Below are 15,874 nucleotides of genomic sequence, written 5' to 3'. Positions count from 1 at the left end.
TTTCTGTGCTGCACTCCCTCTCTCTCTGTCCCCCCTCTCTTTCTCTGTCTGTGGTCCTTTCTGTGCTGCACTCCCTCTCTCTCTGTCCCCCCCCTCTTTCTCTGTCTGTGGTCCTTTCTGTGCTGCACTCCCTCTCTCTGTCCCCCCTCTCTTTCTCTGTCTGTGGTCCTTTCTGTGCTGCACTCCCTCTCTCTGCCCCCCCCTCTTTCTCTGTATGTGGTCCTGAAGACTGCTTTTATCATTATGAGAACCAACTTGAATTTTAAATCTTGGCCAGTCCTCTGTGATAGAGAATGAAGTAGATGTTCCTGATGAGGTTACTGTAGTAAGAAGTCCATCATCACATTTTTTCAGCGCTATTCAACATTTCTCTCTCTGTATTTCTGCAGCCAAAGCGACCATCAAATTGGGACCTGATTAAGTTAAAGTTGGTGAGTGGATTTCTTTTTTTGTGAACATTGGAAACTGCAGATAGCAGTTGCAGTGTTTTTGAATTTGAAGTTATTTATAATTGACAGCTCCTGCCTGGAAATTATCTTTTTCTTCAGCTGAACATATAGGCCTAGACCTGTCAGAAAACCAAGGCTGGTATTGTGTTGTGTCCCTGTACCTATTTTCTGATTCCTGTCACTGCATGAGGAATACAGAAGTATGGTATGTCTACAGTCTGAGAAGTGAGGTTTCATTCCAAATTTCAATCAGAAGGCCGCCATATTCGCATAACCTGATCAGCCCGTGACGTCAGTCAAGTGTAAGTATGACATCAGTTATGATGTCAGTTCATCCTAGTACATATAGCAAGGGTTCTACGTCACCTCCCTCTCTGGCGGATAGCAGCAGCTGGCCTCACGGTTGTTCATCATCTCCTCTGAAGCTGTTGTTTCGCTATTTTATTCTTCCATTCTCCTATCGTTTGCCGCTTCCATCCTGTTCTTAAATCACCATTAATCCGTGGGTTCACTCAGCCTTGACTTTCACTCTCAGCACGTCTGGATTGGGCGATGAGCAGAATGGAAGATTCGGGCAGGAGGAAATAGAGCATTTCCTGGACGGAGACGAGGATTTTTGACGATGATAGCCTACTCTGTTCTTGCTCGTGGATTTTGGCATTCGTTCGTTTCTGCGGCTGAGGGGCTCTCTACTCAGCCGGGCAGACCCGGGCGCAACGGCCTAGACCGACGAGGAGACTCACTGAAGAAGGGCCCAGAGGGGCAGGAGGCCTGAAAAGGAAGCGAGGGCACCCGCGGACGCACAAGGGCCTGCGAGGAAAGGAAACCTTCCAGAGTTCCTTTCGAGTGCAAAGGAAGCAAGCCGCACACCGCCCATCAATTTATTTATATCGCCTCTGTTCAGGTTTGACTTTACAGGCCTGTCAAACAGCAATAAAACACAAAAAACAAGCATCAAATGTATTTATGATAGTGCATGAACTCTTCACAATCTCTGCGAACCGAACAGGTTCTATTCCGGCCTATAAGTAAAGAAAGATTCTGGCGAGCCTACATAAAGGGGCCCTTTACACGAGGACAGTTTCTGGAAGAAACGACACAATAGCGTTTCCTTCACACCTTTTCAATCACACCTTCTCCCTGTTTACATGAGCGCTGTTGAATTTTTAAAACGCCGTAATGTACATGCCAGGTCGCTAGGTGGCAGTGTGGTCACCTTATTCTTTGCTCATACAAGGACGCTTCTGCGTGACGTCATTTCGTAATCGTCTTTCCGGTTTTAGACACGGAAGTAGATTACGCCTACTGTAGTCATTTTTAGACTTGCCAAAAAGCTGTTTTCAAGCAATAAAAAAAAACTGTTTTAAAGTTTTAATCTTCGGGTGAGAACGTTACATAGATGTGACCAGTTTATCAGAATAAGCCTATTTGGAAATCTTTAACGAGCAGCGAGGACCGGGAGCGCTGGCTGTGCTTGTAAGGCTGACGTTTTGGACCCAAATGCAGTGATGACAGACACAAATAAGTTTTCAAGTCTTTTACTGATATTCAAAAAGGTTTGCCAAGGCACAGCACAACCGAGAGGTCAAAGACGGGGAACCTGGCCACAAACGAGTCGGACGGCCGACGATAACTAAAAGTCTTTATAATCCAAAGTAATGGGGGGGGGGTGGTCCAGGCATCCTCCGGTAAAGCAGGTGAACGTCCTTCCATAGAATATAGAGCAGGCTCGGGGTCATTCTGATGGCGAGCTTTCACAGAGACGAGGCATCGAGGAGACAGCAGGTTCAGGAGGCACAGCACAGATCACTCTCACGAAGGTGTTTTAAGATCAGCACCGGTTTCTGAAATGACAAGTGGTTATATAGACCGTCAACCAGGTGCATGGCATTACTGTTGATTGACAGGCAATTACGGCCCCTTTTGCCATTGGCTGTGGCGCTGCCTCCTGTTACTGTGGCGCGAACGTTGCGTTCACTCGCGGGAAACCTTTCAGCACCCTGGACAGCACAGGTCTCTCCACGCAGCCAGGGGAACAAACAGAATTAGGCTATGTGGGACAAGCAGCATTCAACTATGTTTCTGCGGGCGTGTCAACTTCCCCCTCCCTAGGGACGACACCTGGCGTCCCCACGCTCCGTCCCCGGCGGAGAAAATCCTGGATAAGGGTTCGATCCATGATGTGTCTCACTGGCACCCAACACCGCTCCTCCGGCCCGTAGCCCTCCCAGTCAACCAGATACTGCATACTGCGGCGTACCCGGCGGGAATCCAGGATCCTGCGTACCGTATATACCAACCCACCCTCCACCCAGCGAGGGGGAGGGGGAGGTGGGACAGGAGGAGACAAAGGACTAGAGAGCACAGGTTTTAGTAATGATACGTGAAATACTGGATGTACTTTCATAGCAGCAGGCAGTAACAATTTGTAGGCTACTGGACCCACCTGTGCCACCACCTCAAATGGGCCAACGAAGCGCGGAGCTAGCTTCTTATTCTCCACTCTCAATGGAAGATCTCTGGCCGAAAGCCACACTTTATCTCCCGGCTGGAATGGGATTTAAGGTCGGCGTCTGCGGTTTGCTTGCCGGGAATGTCTCGCTCTGGCTCGCAACAGAGCTGCCCTGGCCGCCCTCCAGGTCCGAGCGCACCGCCGCACAAACTCCACCGCTGTTGGTACCCCCACCTCGGGCTCCTGGTCGGGGAACAGTGGCGGCTGGTATCCCAGCTGACACTCAAACGGCGACATGCCTGTGGATGAAGACTTTAAAGTGTTATGCGCATATTCAGCCCATATTAATTGTGTGCTCCATGTAGATGGGTTCGCCGCGGCCATGCAGCGCAACGTTGTCTCCAACTCCTGGTTGATCCTCTCTGTCTGCCCATTTGACTGTGGATGAAACCCTGAGGTGAGACTGGCAGTAGCGCCGATGAGCGTGCATCACTGAACTGGGGTCCCCGATCCGATACCACGTCACGTGGGAGACCGTGCACACGGAACACGTGATTCAGTAGTACCACTGCAGTCTCACGTGCTGATGGGAGCTTGGCTAGAGCGATGAAGTGTGCTGCCTTGGAAAACCGGTCCACCACCACCAACACAGCTGTTTTTCCACTCGACCTAGGGAGACCGGTGACAAAGTCGACAGAGAGATGTGACCAGGGTCTTCTGGGAATAGGTAATGGGCACAACAAACCTGCTGGTCGTTGCCGTGAAGTCTTTTGCTGGGCGCACGTGACACAGGCCCCCACGAAAGAGGACACATCCTTCCGAATGGTCGGCCACCAAAACTTGCGTGTAACAAAGTCCAGTGTCCTTCTCTCCCCCGGGTGCCCCACCAGGTGCGACGAGTGTCCCCACTCTAACACCCGGGCCCGCACTCCCGAAGGCACATATAGCCGATTCTGGGGACCACTGTTTGGGCCTGGGTCCTCGTGCTGCACTGCCCTTACCTCCGTCTCTATTCCCCACCGGACCGGCGCGATGATGCGTGATGGTGCCAGAATGGGTTCGGGCTCGGAAGCTGCTTCTGTAGAGTCGAACTGGCGGGACAAGGCATCCGCCTTGACGTTCTTACTGCCGGGGCGAAATGATAACACAAAGTCAAATCTGTTAAAGAACAGGGCCCACCTGGCTTGTCTTGAGTTCAACCGCTTGGCACTCCGAATATAGGCAAGATTTTTATGATCTGTCCATACTATAAACGGGTGCTCGGCCCCCTCCAACCAGTGTCTCCATTGCTCGAGTGCCTCCTTCACGGCCAACAGCTCCCGGTTACCCACATCATAATTCCTCTTGGCCGGGTCCAGACGTCGAGAGAAAAATGCGCACGGGTGGAGTTTGTCATCTGCGGCGGATTTCTGAGAGAGGATGGCCCCCAGACCCACCTCCGACGCATCTACTTCCACCACAAAGGGTCGGGCTGGATCCGGATGAATAAGAACTGGGCCTGTGGCAAAAAGCAGTTTTAGTTTGGAGAATGCCTCAGACGCCTGCGGCGTCCACTGGAACCGAAAGGGAACCTTCTTAGTCAAGGCATTCATTGGTGCTGCAATGGAACTAAATCCTCGAATGAAGCGTCGGTAAAAGTTGGCAAATCCATAAAACGCTGTACCTGTTTTGTGGAGACAGGCTGAGGCCACTCCATCACTGCACGCACCTTTGCTGGATCCATAGACGTGCCGGAGGGGGAGAGGATGTAGCCCAGGAACGGGACCTTGGCAACATCGAACTCACACTTCTCTGGCTTTATGTATAGGTGGTGCTGTAGCAGCCTTTTCAACACTCTCCGTACATGTTGCACATGCTCTGGGTAGGACTGAGAAAATACAAGAATGTCATCGAGATAGACAAACACAAACTTATTGAGCATATCTCGGAGTACGTCATTAATTAAAGCTTGGAATACCGCCGGAGCGTTTGACAGACCAAAAGGCATGACCAAGTATTCATAGTGTCCCGTAGGTGTGATGAACCCCGTCTTCCATTCATCCCCCTCTCTAATACGAACCAGGTTGTAGGCGCAGCGCAGGTCGATCTTAGTGAAGATGGAGGCCCATCGGAGGTGTTCAAACGCTGTGTTTAGCAGAGGAATAGGATAGTAATTCTTCACAGTAATGTCATTTAAACGTCTGTAATCAATACAGGGCCGGAGAGTACCGTCTTTCTTTCCCACAAAAAAAAACCCAGCTGCTGCAGGGGAAGTCGATGGCCGAATAAATCCCATCTCGAGCGCCTCTTTTATGTATGTCTCCATTGCTGTCGTTTCCGGGGCAGAGAGTGAATACAAGTGTCCCTTAGGTGGGCTGGACCCCACTAACAACTTAATTTCACAATCATAGGACCGATGTGGAGGAAGAATAGTAGCCCACCCCTTGCTGCAAACCTCTTTGAGGTCATGATATTCTGGCGGCACATTAGTCAAATTTATAGTCTCTTTCTTCTTTATCTTAGCCGTACCCTGAGCCACCTCCTCAGGGTTTTTCAAACAGGAAAACTGACATAACGGCCCCCACTCCTCCACACAGCCAATTGCCCAATCTAACCGAGGATTGTCTTGCACCAGCCATGGATAGCCTAATATCAGCGGTAACTCTGGGGAGTCAATTAAGTGCAAACTGATCTCCTCCCGGTGTCTTCCCCCCAGTATGAGTGTAACAGGATGGGTGCTACTTCTTATTTTACCCGATCCTAGAGGACGACCATCTAGAGCTGTGACATTTATGGCTTCTTCTAATTGTCTGGTGGGAATTCCCCACTCCCTCGCCCGATTAATGTCCAAAAAATTACCTGCCGCTCCCGAATCCAGAAAAGCGTCTAACTGACGCATGCTCGACCCCCAAGATACAGTGGCTGGGATTACCACTCGAGATGGAGAAGTAGGGATGGCTGCTCGACCCGTCAGTATCCTCCCCTCTACTGGCGGGCCCCGTCTTTTGCTGGCCGCTTGGGACATTGAGCGATGAAGTGGCCATTCTCACCACAGTACAGACAGCAACCCTCTCTCATGCGGCGAGATCATTCTCCCTGTGATAGTCGAACCGCGCCTACTTGCATGGGCTCCTCTGCACCCAGGGACGGCTGAGAGGGCATGAAGGAAGCATTGTACTGAGGTGAAAATGTTGCTCTTCCCCGCTTCTCCCTCCGTCTCTCTCGGATCCGATTGTCCACTCGGATGGCCAACTTAATCAGCTCCTCCAAATCATCCTGTTGTTCCCGAGCAGCCAGTTCATCCTTTATCTCCTCCGCTAGCCCCTGCTGATAAGCAGTGAGAAGCGAGGAGGTGTTCCAACCGCTCTCCACAGCCAAGGTGCGGAACTTTACCGTGAACTCCGCTACTGTGTCCCCTCCCTGCCGCAGGGCATACAGGCGTTTGGCGGCCTCCTGTCCTGTCACAGGATGGTCAAACACCCGGCGTAGCTCTATGATGAAAGCATGGAAATCTTGACACACCACGGCTTGCTGTTCCCACATAGCGGTGGCCCAGGCGAGAGGAGGGCCGGAAAGAAGCTGAGTGATAAAAGAAACTTGATAGTTCATTAGAAAACTTGGAAGGCTGGGCATTTATGGCCAATTCTACCTGTACCACGAACTGGCGACAGGTTTCGGGGTTCCCAGAATATTTCTCAGGTGGAGGCAGGTTTGGTTCTGACGCCCGGACGGGACCAGGCGGGCCGATGAGACCGGGAGCGGCGGCGGAGACAGCGGGAATGGATCCGGGAGTCGGAGCTGGCTGTAGAGCGGCGGTGATGTTGGCCAAAGTTACTCCTATCTCCTGCTGGTGAGAAGTTTGCGTTGTTGTTAAATTCTGCATAGCTTGAGATAAGACATGAATGTTCATCTCGAGAGACCTGAGTTGGGTCTGTTGTTCTCCCAATGTCTGGCTCTGCAACCGCACAGTGTTGCGTATTTGTTCTATCTCTGCTGAGTCCATAATTTAGGCTGATCTTACTGTAAGGCTGACGTTTTGGACCCAAATGCAGAGATGACAGACACAAATAAGTTTTCAAGTCTTTTACTGATATTCAAAAAGGTTTGCCAAGGCACAGCACAACCGAGAGGTCAAAGACGGGGAACCTGGCCACAAACGAGTCGGACGGCCGACGATAACTAAAAGTCTTTATAATCCAAAGTAATGGGGGGGGGTGGTCCAGGCATCCTCCGGTAAAGCAGGTGAATGTCCTTCCATAGAATATAGAGCAGGCTCGGGGTCATTCTGATGGCGAGCTTTCACAGAGACGAGGCATCGAGGAGACAGCAGGTTCAGGAGGCACAGCACAGATCACTCTCACGAAGGTGTTTTAAGATCAGCACCGGTTTCTGAAATGACAAGTGGTTATATAGACCGTCAACCAGGTGCATGGCATTACTGTTGATTGACAGGCAATTACGGCCCCTTTTGCCATTGGCTGTGGCGCTGCCTCCTGTTACTGTGGCGCGAACGTTGCGTTCCCTCGCGGGAAACCTTTCAGCACCCTGGACAGCAACGGAGCAGCCTCTGTCCTCTGAGCGGCCGCACAGGTCTCTCCACGCAGCCAGGGGAACAAACAGAATTAGGCTATATGGGACAAGCAGCATTCAACTATGTTTCTGCGGGAGTGTCAGTGCTGACACCGGTCGGACTAGCTATCTGTCAAACCCTACTGTAGGCTACTGGCAGTGAGAAAACACTGTCGATGTGCTTATGTAACTAACGTCAAATGCCGACCAGGTACAGCCATCGGCTCCTCGCAGCAGTAACGCTATGAACATGTAACTGAAGTTGGCCGCAGTGTAGCTTAATTCTGAATGTTGCCAAACTTCATTCATTATTATAGTGACGTTTTGTTTTGAAATTGAACCGGCACGTCAGAGTTCCTGAAATGAGCCGTGTCAAAGCGATTACATGGAGCGCTCAGCGGGGAGCGTCACCAAGAATTCCACTCTGGAGGGTGGTTTCAAAATGTGCCGTTTCCTAAGCGCAAATTCGCCGTCCCCGTCTAAAAGGGAGGCACAAACGATAAAATAACTCCCCGTCACCATAGGAAACCGTCCTCGTGTAAAGTGCTCCTAAATGTCTCTTTGCATCCAATAATGTGAAATTAAATATCTAAAAAAAAAAAAAAAAAAAAATCATGCTAAGAATCAGTTCCCTACCCGCGACAAGCCAGATGAGACGAGACGAGACGTGCAGTCAGTCAAACTTTTAAAAGTATAGCCTATTTTCTGAAGACGGTCTATTGACAACGACAACACTTAGGTTATTAAAAGCGATTGCAGCTGGTTGACACACGGGCATCCAACTCGCATTCAGAACGGTCTTAATAGCCTATAGCCTTTACTGTTAACTGAGGCGCAGAGATAAGAGCGCTACCTGTAGCCTACACCCGACAACGAAATCCCTTGCTATGTTGCGCGTCGTTGTGAGTTATTTTTCCTTCGAGATGATGCTCCATAAAGTCATTCACACAAATAAACGAAAGCTGCTGCTCATTAAATGACAAATCAACTGAGGTCATAGTAGGATTTCTATGCTGAAACGACTTTGATATTAGTAAGCTAAATTAATGGACATCATAATATGCTTTCAACCATCAGAGGGATGGTGCAATGACTTCTATCATCAACGCCCATTAATAACAATAATAATAATACTATTAATAAGAATAATATATATATAAATAATTATAATGATAATAACATAATAATAATAAAGTAAATAAATAATAATAAAAAACAAACAAAAACAAAACAAAAACAGCAACATTCGTATCAGTATGGTTTTAACCTGCACCGTGTAGGGCAGTCCATGGTACGTTATTTCAAGCTCAGACCTTGGACTAGCCCTTCTGCCCCCCTGTTCCTCATCGCACCCCGTCATCACATGACGAGATCCTGGTTCATCTAGCACTTCAAGTGGACGCTCCATGTAACCTCCCGGCGGAGATCTACTCCAGTCACTCCTTCTGGATCGGCGCGGCTACATCGGCTGCCGCGCAAGGGGTGTCCTCCGCCTCCATCCAGCAAACGGGGCGCCAGTCGGGTTTCTCGGCCTACATCCACCTTCTCTGCCTACATCCACCGGAGCAGGCGGCCATACCGGCGGCCGAAAAGCCCCTCCTCCCGTAATTGGTGAGGATGGCAATGGACAGTGTCCCAATACCTCAATGTCAAAACTTCTCGTTGGTGGTGCCGCCCGGTAAGGCACCGTAAGTCACCCCCGATTTGAATGCAAAGTTCAGCCCAGGTGGTTCTGAATTTCACTGTGCCAAAAGTAAGAAACCGTAAGACACGTCCGGCAAATGTGGGTTTAAATTTCATAATATAACATCCCCACTGTACAAACCCCTAAGTCATCTCCTTGGTGTAAAGCCCTAAGTCATCTCTACTGTACAAACCCCTAAGTCATCTCCACTGTATACCCCCTAAGTCATCTCCACTGTATAACCCCTAAGTCATCTCCACTGTACAAACCCCTAAGTCATCTCCACTGTACAAACCCCTAAGTCATCTCCACTGTATAAACCCTCTGCACCATGTAAACCCCTAATTCATCTCCACTGTATAAACCCCTAAATCATCTCCACTGTATACCCCCTAAGTCATCTTCACTGTATACCCCCTAAGTCATCTTCACTGTATACCCCCTAAGTCATCTCCACTGTATAAACCCTCTGCACCATGTAAACCCCTAAGTCATCTCCACTGTACAAACCCCTAAGTCATCTTCACTGTATACCCCCTAAGTCATCTCCACTGTATAAACCCTAAGTCATCTCCACTGTATAAACCCTCTCCACCATGTAAACCCCTAAGTCATCTCCACTGTATACCCCCTAAGTCATCTCCACTGTATACCCCCTAAGTCATCTTCACTGTATAAACCCTCTCCACCATGTAAACCCCTAAGTCATCTCCACTGTATAAACCCTCTCCACCATGTAAACCCCTAAGTCATCTCCACTGTATACACCCCTAAATCATCTCCACTGTATACCCCCTAAGTCATCTCCACTGTATACCCCCTAAGTCATCTTCACTGTATACCCCCTAAGTCATCTTCACTGTATACCCCCTAAGTCATCTCCACTGTATAAACCCTCTCCACCATGTAAACCCCTAAGTCATCTCCACTGTATAAACCCCTAAGTCATCTCCACTGTATAAACCCCTAAGTCATCTCCACTGTAGAAACCCTCTCCACCATGTAAACCCCTAAGTCATCTCCACTGTATAAACCCCTAAGTCATCTCCACTGTATAAACCCCTAAGTCATCTTCACCGTATAAACCTCTAAGTCATCTCCACTGTAGAAACCCTCTCCACCATGTAAACCCCTAAGTCATCTCCACTAAGTCATCTCCATTGTATAAACCCCTAAGTCATCTTCACCGTATAAACCCCTAAGTCATCTCCACTATAGAAACCCTCTCCACCATGTAAACCCCTAACTCATCTCCACTGTATAAACCCTTAAGTCATCTTCACCGTATAAACCCCTAAGTCATCTCCACTGTAGAAACCCTCTCCACCATGTAAACCCCTAAGTCATCTCCACTGTATGAACCCCTAAGTCATCTCCACCATATAAACCCCTAAGTCATCTCCACTGTAGAAACCCTCTCCACCATGTAAACCCCTAAGTCATCTCCACTGTAGAACCCCTAAGTCATCTCCATTGTATAAACCCCTGAGTCATCTTTACCGTATACACCCTAAGTCATCTCCATTGTCTAAACCCCTAAGTCATCTTCACCGTGTAAACCCCTAAGTCATCTCCATTGTATAAACCCCTAAGTCATCTTCACCGTGTAAACCCCCAAGTCATCTCCACTGTAGAACCCCTAAGTCATCTCCATTGTATAAACCCCTAAGTCATCTCCACTGTGGAACCCCTAAGTCACCTCCACCGTATACACCCCTAAGTCATCTTCACCATATAAACCCTCAAGACACCTCCACCGTATAAACCCTTTTGGGGGGATTCGGATTCCTCACCGTATAAACCCTTCGGATTTCCACTGTATTAACCCGGTTTCGCACTGTATAAACCCCTAAGTCATCTCCACTGTATAAATCCCGGCCTAAGCCATCTCCGCTGTATAAAGCCCTAAGTCACCTCCATTGTATAAACCCCTCCCCTAAGTCATCCAAGTCTGGAAGAGGCCAAGTTAAGTCACTAAGTCACCAAGGCTGAAGGCCCGGCCAAGTTAAGCGCCAGCCGTGAGTTGCTGTAAGACGCCATAACTCACTAAAGCTTGTTTTATACTCGCCATGCCGTGAAGGGCGCGGGGGTGGAGCGAGGGGCGCGAGCGTTAAATGACGTCAATGTGTTGGGCGTGGTTGGCTGCTACCCCCGTAGGACGCCCACCGCATACCTGCAGATTTTTCTCACAGCGTGACCTCCGCACAGCTTCTCTCCAAACATGGACACTTTCGAAGCACGTCTCGCTGAACAGATCCGGCTCTACCCGAACCTCTACGACACTTCCCGAAGGGACCACAAGGACCAGCAAATGCTACAGAACTCGTGGAGAGAAATCGCTAGCACGCTGGGAGAAGAGGACACTTTTTGTAAGAAAAAGTGGAAAAACGCTAGAGACCGCTTTGTTAAAGCAAAAAAAGCTCAGGTGAAGAAGAGTGGAGATCCCGGTGGCATAAAAACAATTCCTCCTATTCTCGTGCAGCTGGGAAGGCTGTCATGCATCAAACATCGTATTACCGAACATAACTTTGATTTGGAGGTAAGCAATATTACACAAATGTAAGCAACAGTAAAGAATGTTTTACTATTTGGGTTTATTTTATTTATTTAGCCTTTATTTAAACAGGTAAAATCACATTGAGACCGAAGTCTCATTTACAAGTGCGACCTGTTCATACAGCAGCTCATACAACAGTTACACATGTAAAGACAACAACAGTAAAATCAACCGTCAAACCATAATAAGTTAAAAACAACATGAAACATAAAGTGCTGAAGAAGGGGGGGGGAAGGGGGTAGAGAAAAAATGTAGCCTTGAGAGCAGGAGCAGATCAAGGAAGCTCTCTCCAAATTACTCAACAATAATTTAAAACTTGCCAGGGGGATCAAACTGGACAGCTTCAGACTAGGTGTACCAGGTGGAGGGGGATCAAACTGATCAAACTGGACAGCTTCAGACTCTGCTGTAGCGTGTTCCAGGTGGAGGGGGCAGAGTAAGAGAACGCCTTTTTTCCACGCTCAGTACGAACTGAGGGGATGGAATAGGTGATGAAGTTTTGAATGCCTAAGCTGTAGTTGGACTGTTTGTGGAGATAGACAGATAAGTAAGTGGGAAGCAGACCAAGGATGGATTTATAAATGAAAGTATACTAGTGCACAGTTCTGCGCATGGAGAGGGATGACCAGTTGACTAAAGAATACAGCAAGCAGTGATGTGTAAGGTGTTTACAGCCAGTAATAAATCTCAGCGCACCATGATAAACAGCATCCAGCAGATGGAGACATTTAGCAGATGCATTCATGTACAGAACATCACCATAATCCAAAAGCGGCAAGAAGGTGGCAGCAACCAGTCGTCTCCTTGATTTGAAGGAGAAACAAGATTTGTTCCTAAAAAAGAAGCCCAATTTCAACTTCCTTGCCAGCAAATCAATATGAAGTTTAAAAGAAAGGGCATCATCAATTAAAATACCTAAATATGTATAAGAACCCACAAGCTCAATGGGGGTACCCTGCACTGACATAATGCAGGGGAGAACAGCTGGCACCCTCTTAACTCATTCATGGCCAGTTTAGGACTGCCAATATTTAGCACAGGCCAAATATTTTCATAATTGTTAGTCATCTTTCAAGACCCACAGTAAATTATCTATTAGCACCAAAGTGATTTGCAATACCTCAAAATGAAGATGTACGTCTCTGGGTTCACCAGGAAAAAAAAAGTGAGCTTTTAGCATGTTCTGTACTCTACTTATAGCCATTTATATACACCCTGTTTTCATCAAAAAGGTCTCTCTGACAAGACAAATTGCAGAAAATAGCGTTTTTGTAAATCATACAATCTCAGGCAGAACTCGCTCTCAATTCTTTTATTTTGAACTGTATTGACATCAGACATGTAAATATTATTCGTTATGACACAAATGACAAAAAAAATAATATATATATATATATATATATATATATGAAGTGTTTTTTTTACAATCAAAAATACAGTTTACTCAGTGTGAGTGAGTGTGATCATAGAATAGAATGCAGAGATCAGTGTAGTCTCTCTCTCTCACACACACACACACACACACACACACACACACACACACACACACACACTCACACTCCTTACCGCGAGATCATCCGGGTCCTGTCGCATTGGAGTCAGTCCAGTCTTCCTTGCCCTCGACAGGGAAGTGGCCGTGCTGCTCTGCTGCTTGGCTCTGTGTGAAAGCCATTTCTGTGGCGAGGCTGCTCGTTCTCCTCCTGCTCACACAGTTGTGACTCCGTCTCGTCTCTTTCGGGCTGGCACACAGGAACGGGGTGCAGGGACCAGGATCGATCATGTTGGTCACGGGTTTGATTACCGCGGTTTCGATGTCCGCTGCCCTGCAACAAGCCGATCAGCTCGCGCAGCGCGCCGAGGGGTGTTTCAATGGCGTTTCTCCTCTGCAACAAGGAAGCGCGTTTCTCTGTTTTCTGTTTTTCCTCTTGCTCATTTCAAAACAACAGCTGCGGTATGTGTTTGATCGCGTGTTGACGGCTTGACTTTGAGGCTAGGGACCTGAAAACATGTCACAGGCTGGGGAAGTGTTTGAACTATGCGCTGTACTAATAAAAACAAAAACACGTCAAACACGTCATTGGCTGGGAGGGCTATTTCTGTAACACGTCAAAGACGTCTTTGGCCATGAATGAGTTTAAAGAAAATAACATGGCTTTTGTTTTATCTGCATTTAACACCAATTTGAGATGATACAGGTGTGACTGTAAAACATCAAAAGCAGACTGTAAGCATTCAAAAGCAAGGGCACCAGTGTTCGCACAACAATGCAGAATGGTATCATCCGCCTAAAGATGAACAGAGGCATTTATATTACGACCTACATCGTTTATATAAATGATAAAGAGGGTTGGCCCTAGCACGGAGTCCTGTGGCACGCCACTTGTGACATCAAGGACAATGGAGGAGAGATCACCAAATTGAACACATTGTCTACGGTTTGAGAGGTAATTTACAAACCAACCAATGGCTTGAGTAGACAGACCTATATCTAACAAACGCTGGCATAAGGTAGCATGGTCAACGGTGTCAAACACTTTGGACAGATCAATAAAAAGAGCAGCACAATGATTTTTCTTGTCCAAAGTCTCCACAATGTCATTTACAACTTTAGCAGCAGCTGTGCTATGGTGCTTCCTAAAGCCAGATTGAAGAGGAGATAAAATGTCATTTCAACAAAGGAATTCCTTGACATGTTCATTTACTAGCCTTTCAAGGACCTTGGCTAGGATAGAGAGCTTGGAAATGGGTCTGTAATTATTTAAAATTTGTGGATCACCGCCTTTCAAAAGTGGGAGCACAAAGACAGTTTTCCAGACCTCCGGAATTACATTATTAAAGATAGACAAATTAAAATATGTGTTATAGGACATATCTCGGCTGTATCTCGGCTGTGTCTATTGCACATACGTTGTATTGTATTGCCACAAAGACCACACAACACACCTACTACTTCCTGCTTTACCACCGCAAAACTTCCAAATATTATCATATCCACCACATTAAATTAGTATGAGTTCTATTATATCAGTAATACTCAGTAATAACACAACTCATAACACAAGCATGGCCTAGCAGTTTCAATTCTTTTCATGTGTTTATTAGGTTTGTCTCTGTTCTACAATGTAGCTGGCAGGGTCCTGTCTTTCCATTTTCATGTGGTGTTTATCGGGTGGCTTATAATTTCACGTTTCTTTATTAAAGGGATTGAGTCGAGGGTCTTCATCACAGTCATCATGCAGCTCCTCACCTCCTCTCAGCTTGTCTCCTGCAAGCAGTCCATCGCCTGAGAGCCAGGTTGCCTCCACTGCTCACGCCAGCACTGCATCTGCCCAGGCCTGCACTGCGACTCCCGCCCGAAAGAAGAGGTGCACCGCAGACGATGCTGTTATGGACAGATCGGCAGAGCTCAGGGAAGGGGGACAGCGGCAAGAAATAGAGTTGGAAGAGAGGGCGAAAGGAGAGACTCCTGAATCTCGCTTCACAGCTGTCCTCACGGACCTGCTGGAGCGTGTCGACCCCTCTCAGAGGTCGCTCACACAACTAAATCTCTACAAACTGGCGCACAATGATGCTCTAGACTTCCCAATCCACAAAGACTGAAAAATGTGTGTGGAAGGCCATAGTTTCTAGTTTCCAACTATTTCTTTATTTTGTGTATAATGGTGTGGTGTGTTTTTTATTTTTGTTCTTTTGTGTGCATGCAAACAGTGTTTTCTTGTAAATGCCTTTGTTTAATTTGTGTGAACTAAAAGCTTTTGTATCTACAATTTGTGTGTGTGCGTGTGTGTGTGTGTGTGTGTGTGTGTGTGTGTCTCCTTTTCGCAAAAACATCACTAGTTCAACCATTGCGCAATAATATATATATATATATATATATATATATATAAATAAATAAATAAATAAATAAATAAATAAATAAATAAATAAATAAATACAAAGATACACTATAATGTGTGTGTGTGTGTGTCCTTTTTGCAAAAACATCACTAGTTCAACCATTGCGCAATAATTTATATATATATAATGTGTGTGTGTGTGTGTGTGTCCTTTTCGCAAAAACATCACTAGTTCAACCACTGCACAATAATATATATATATATATATATATATATATATATATATATATATATATATATTAGGACTGTCAGCGTTAACGCGTTAATCGCGCGTTAACTCAAATTCCT

The 15,874-nt window shown here is 47.1% G+C and overlaps 1 protein-coding gene across 1 annotated transcript in view; it reads left to right on the top strand.

Moving 5' to 3' along the window:
• LOC310775851 (uncharacterized protein) overlaps nucleotides 1–15,666 on the top strand; it is a gene marked incomplete at its 5' end in the record, with an annotated part of 41,189 nt that extends 25,523 nt beyond the window's left edge. The window contains 2 exons of the mRNA XM_083635978.1: nucleotides 390–431; nucleotides 14,892–15,666. Coding sequence (XP_083492104.1) covers nucleotides 390–431; nucleotides 14,892–15,290 — 441 coding nt within the window. The 3' untranslated portion in view covers nucleotides 15,291–15,666. The remainder of the gene's footprint in view (nucleotides 1–389; nucleotides 432–14,891) is intronic.
• Between the last annotated feature and the right edge of the window lie 208 nt (nucleotides 15,667–15,874).

This window comes from Poromitra crassiceps, assembly GCF_964638095.1.
Source record: "Poromitra crassiceps genome assembly, chromosome: 4".
Taxonomy (NCBI): domain Eukaryota; kingdom Metazoa; phylum Chordata; class Actinopteri; order Beryciformes; family Melamphaidae; genus Poromitra; species Poromitra crassiceps.
Note: the sequence above shows the minus strand (reverse complement) of the source record. Positions and strands in the feature narration are given on the sequence as shown.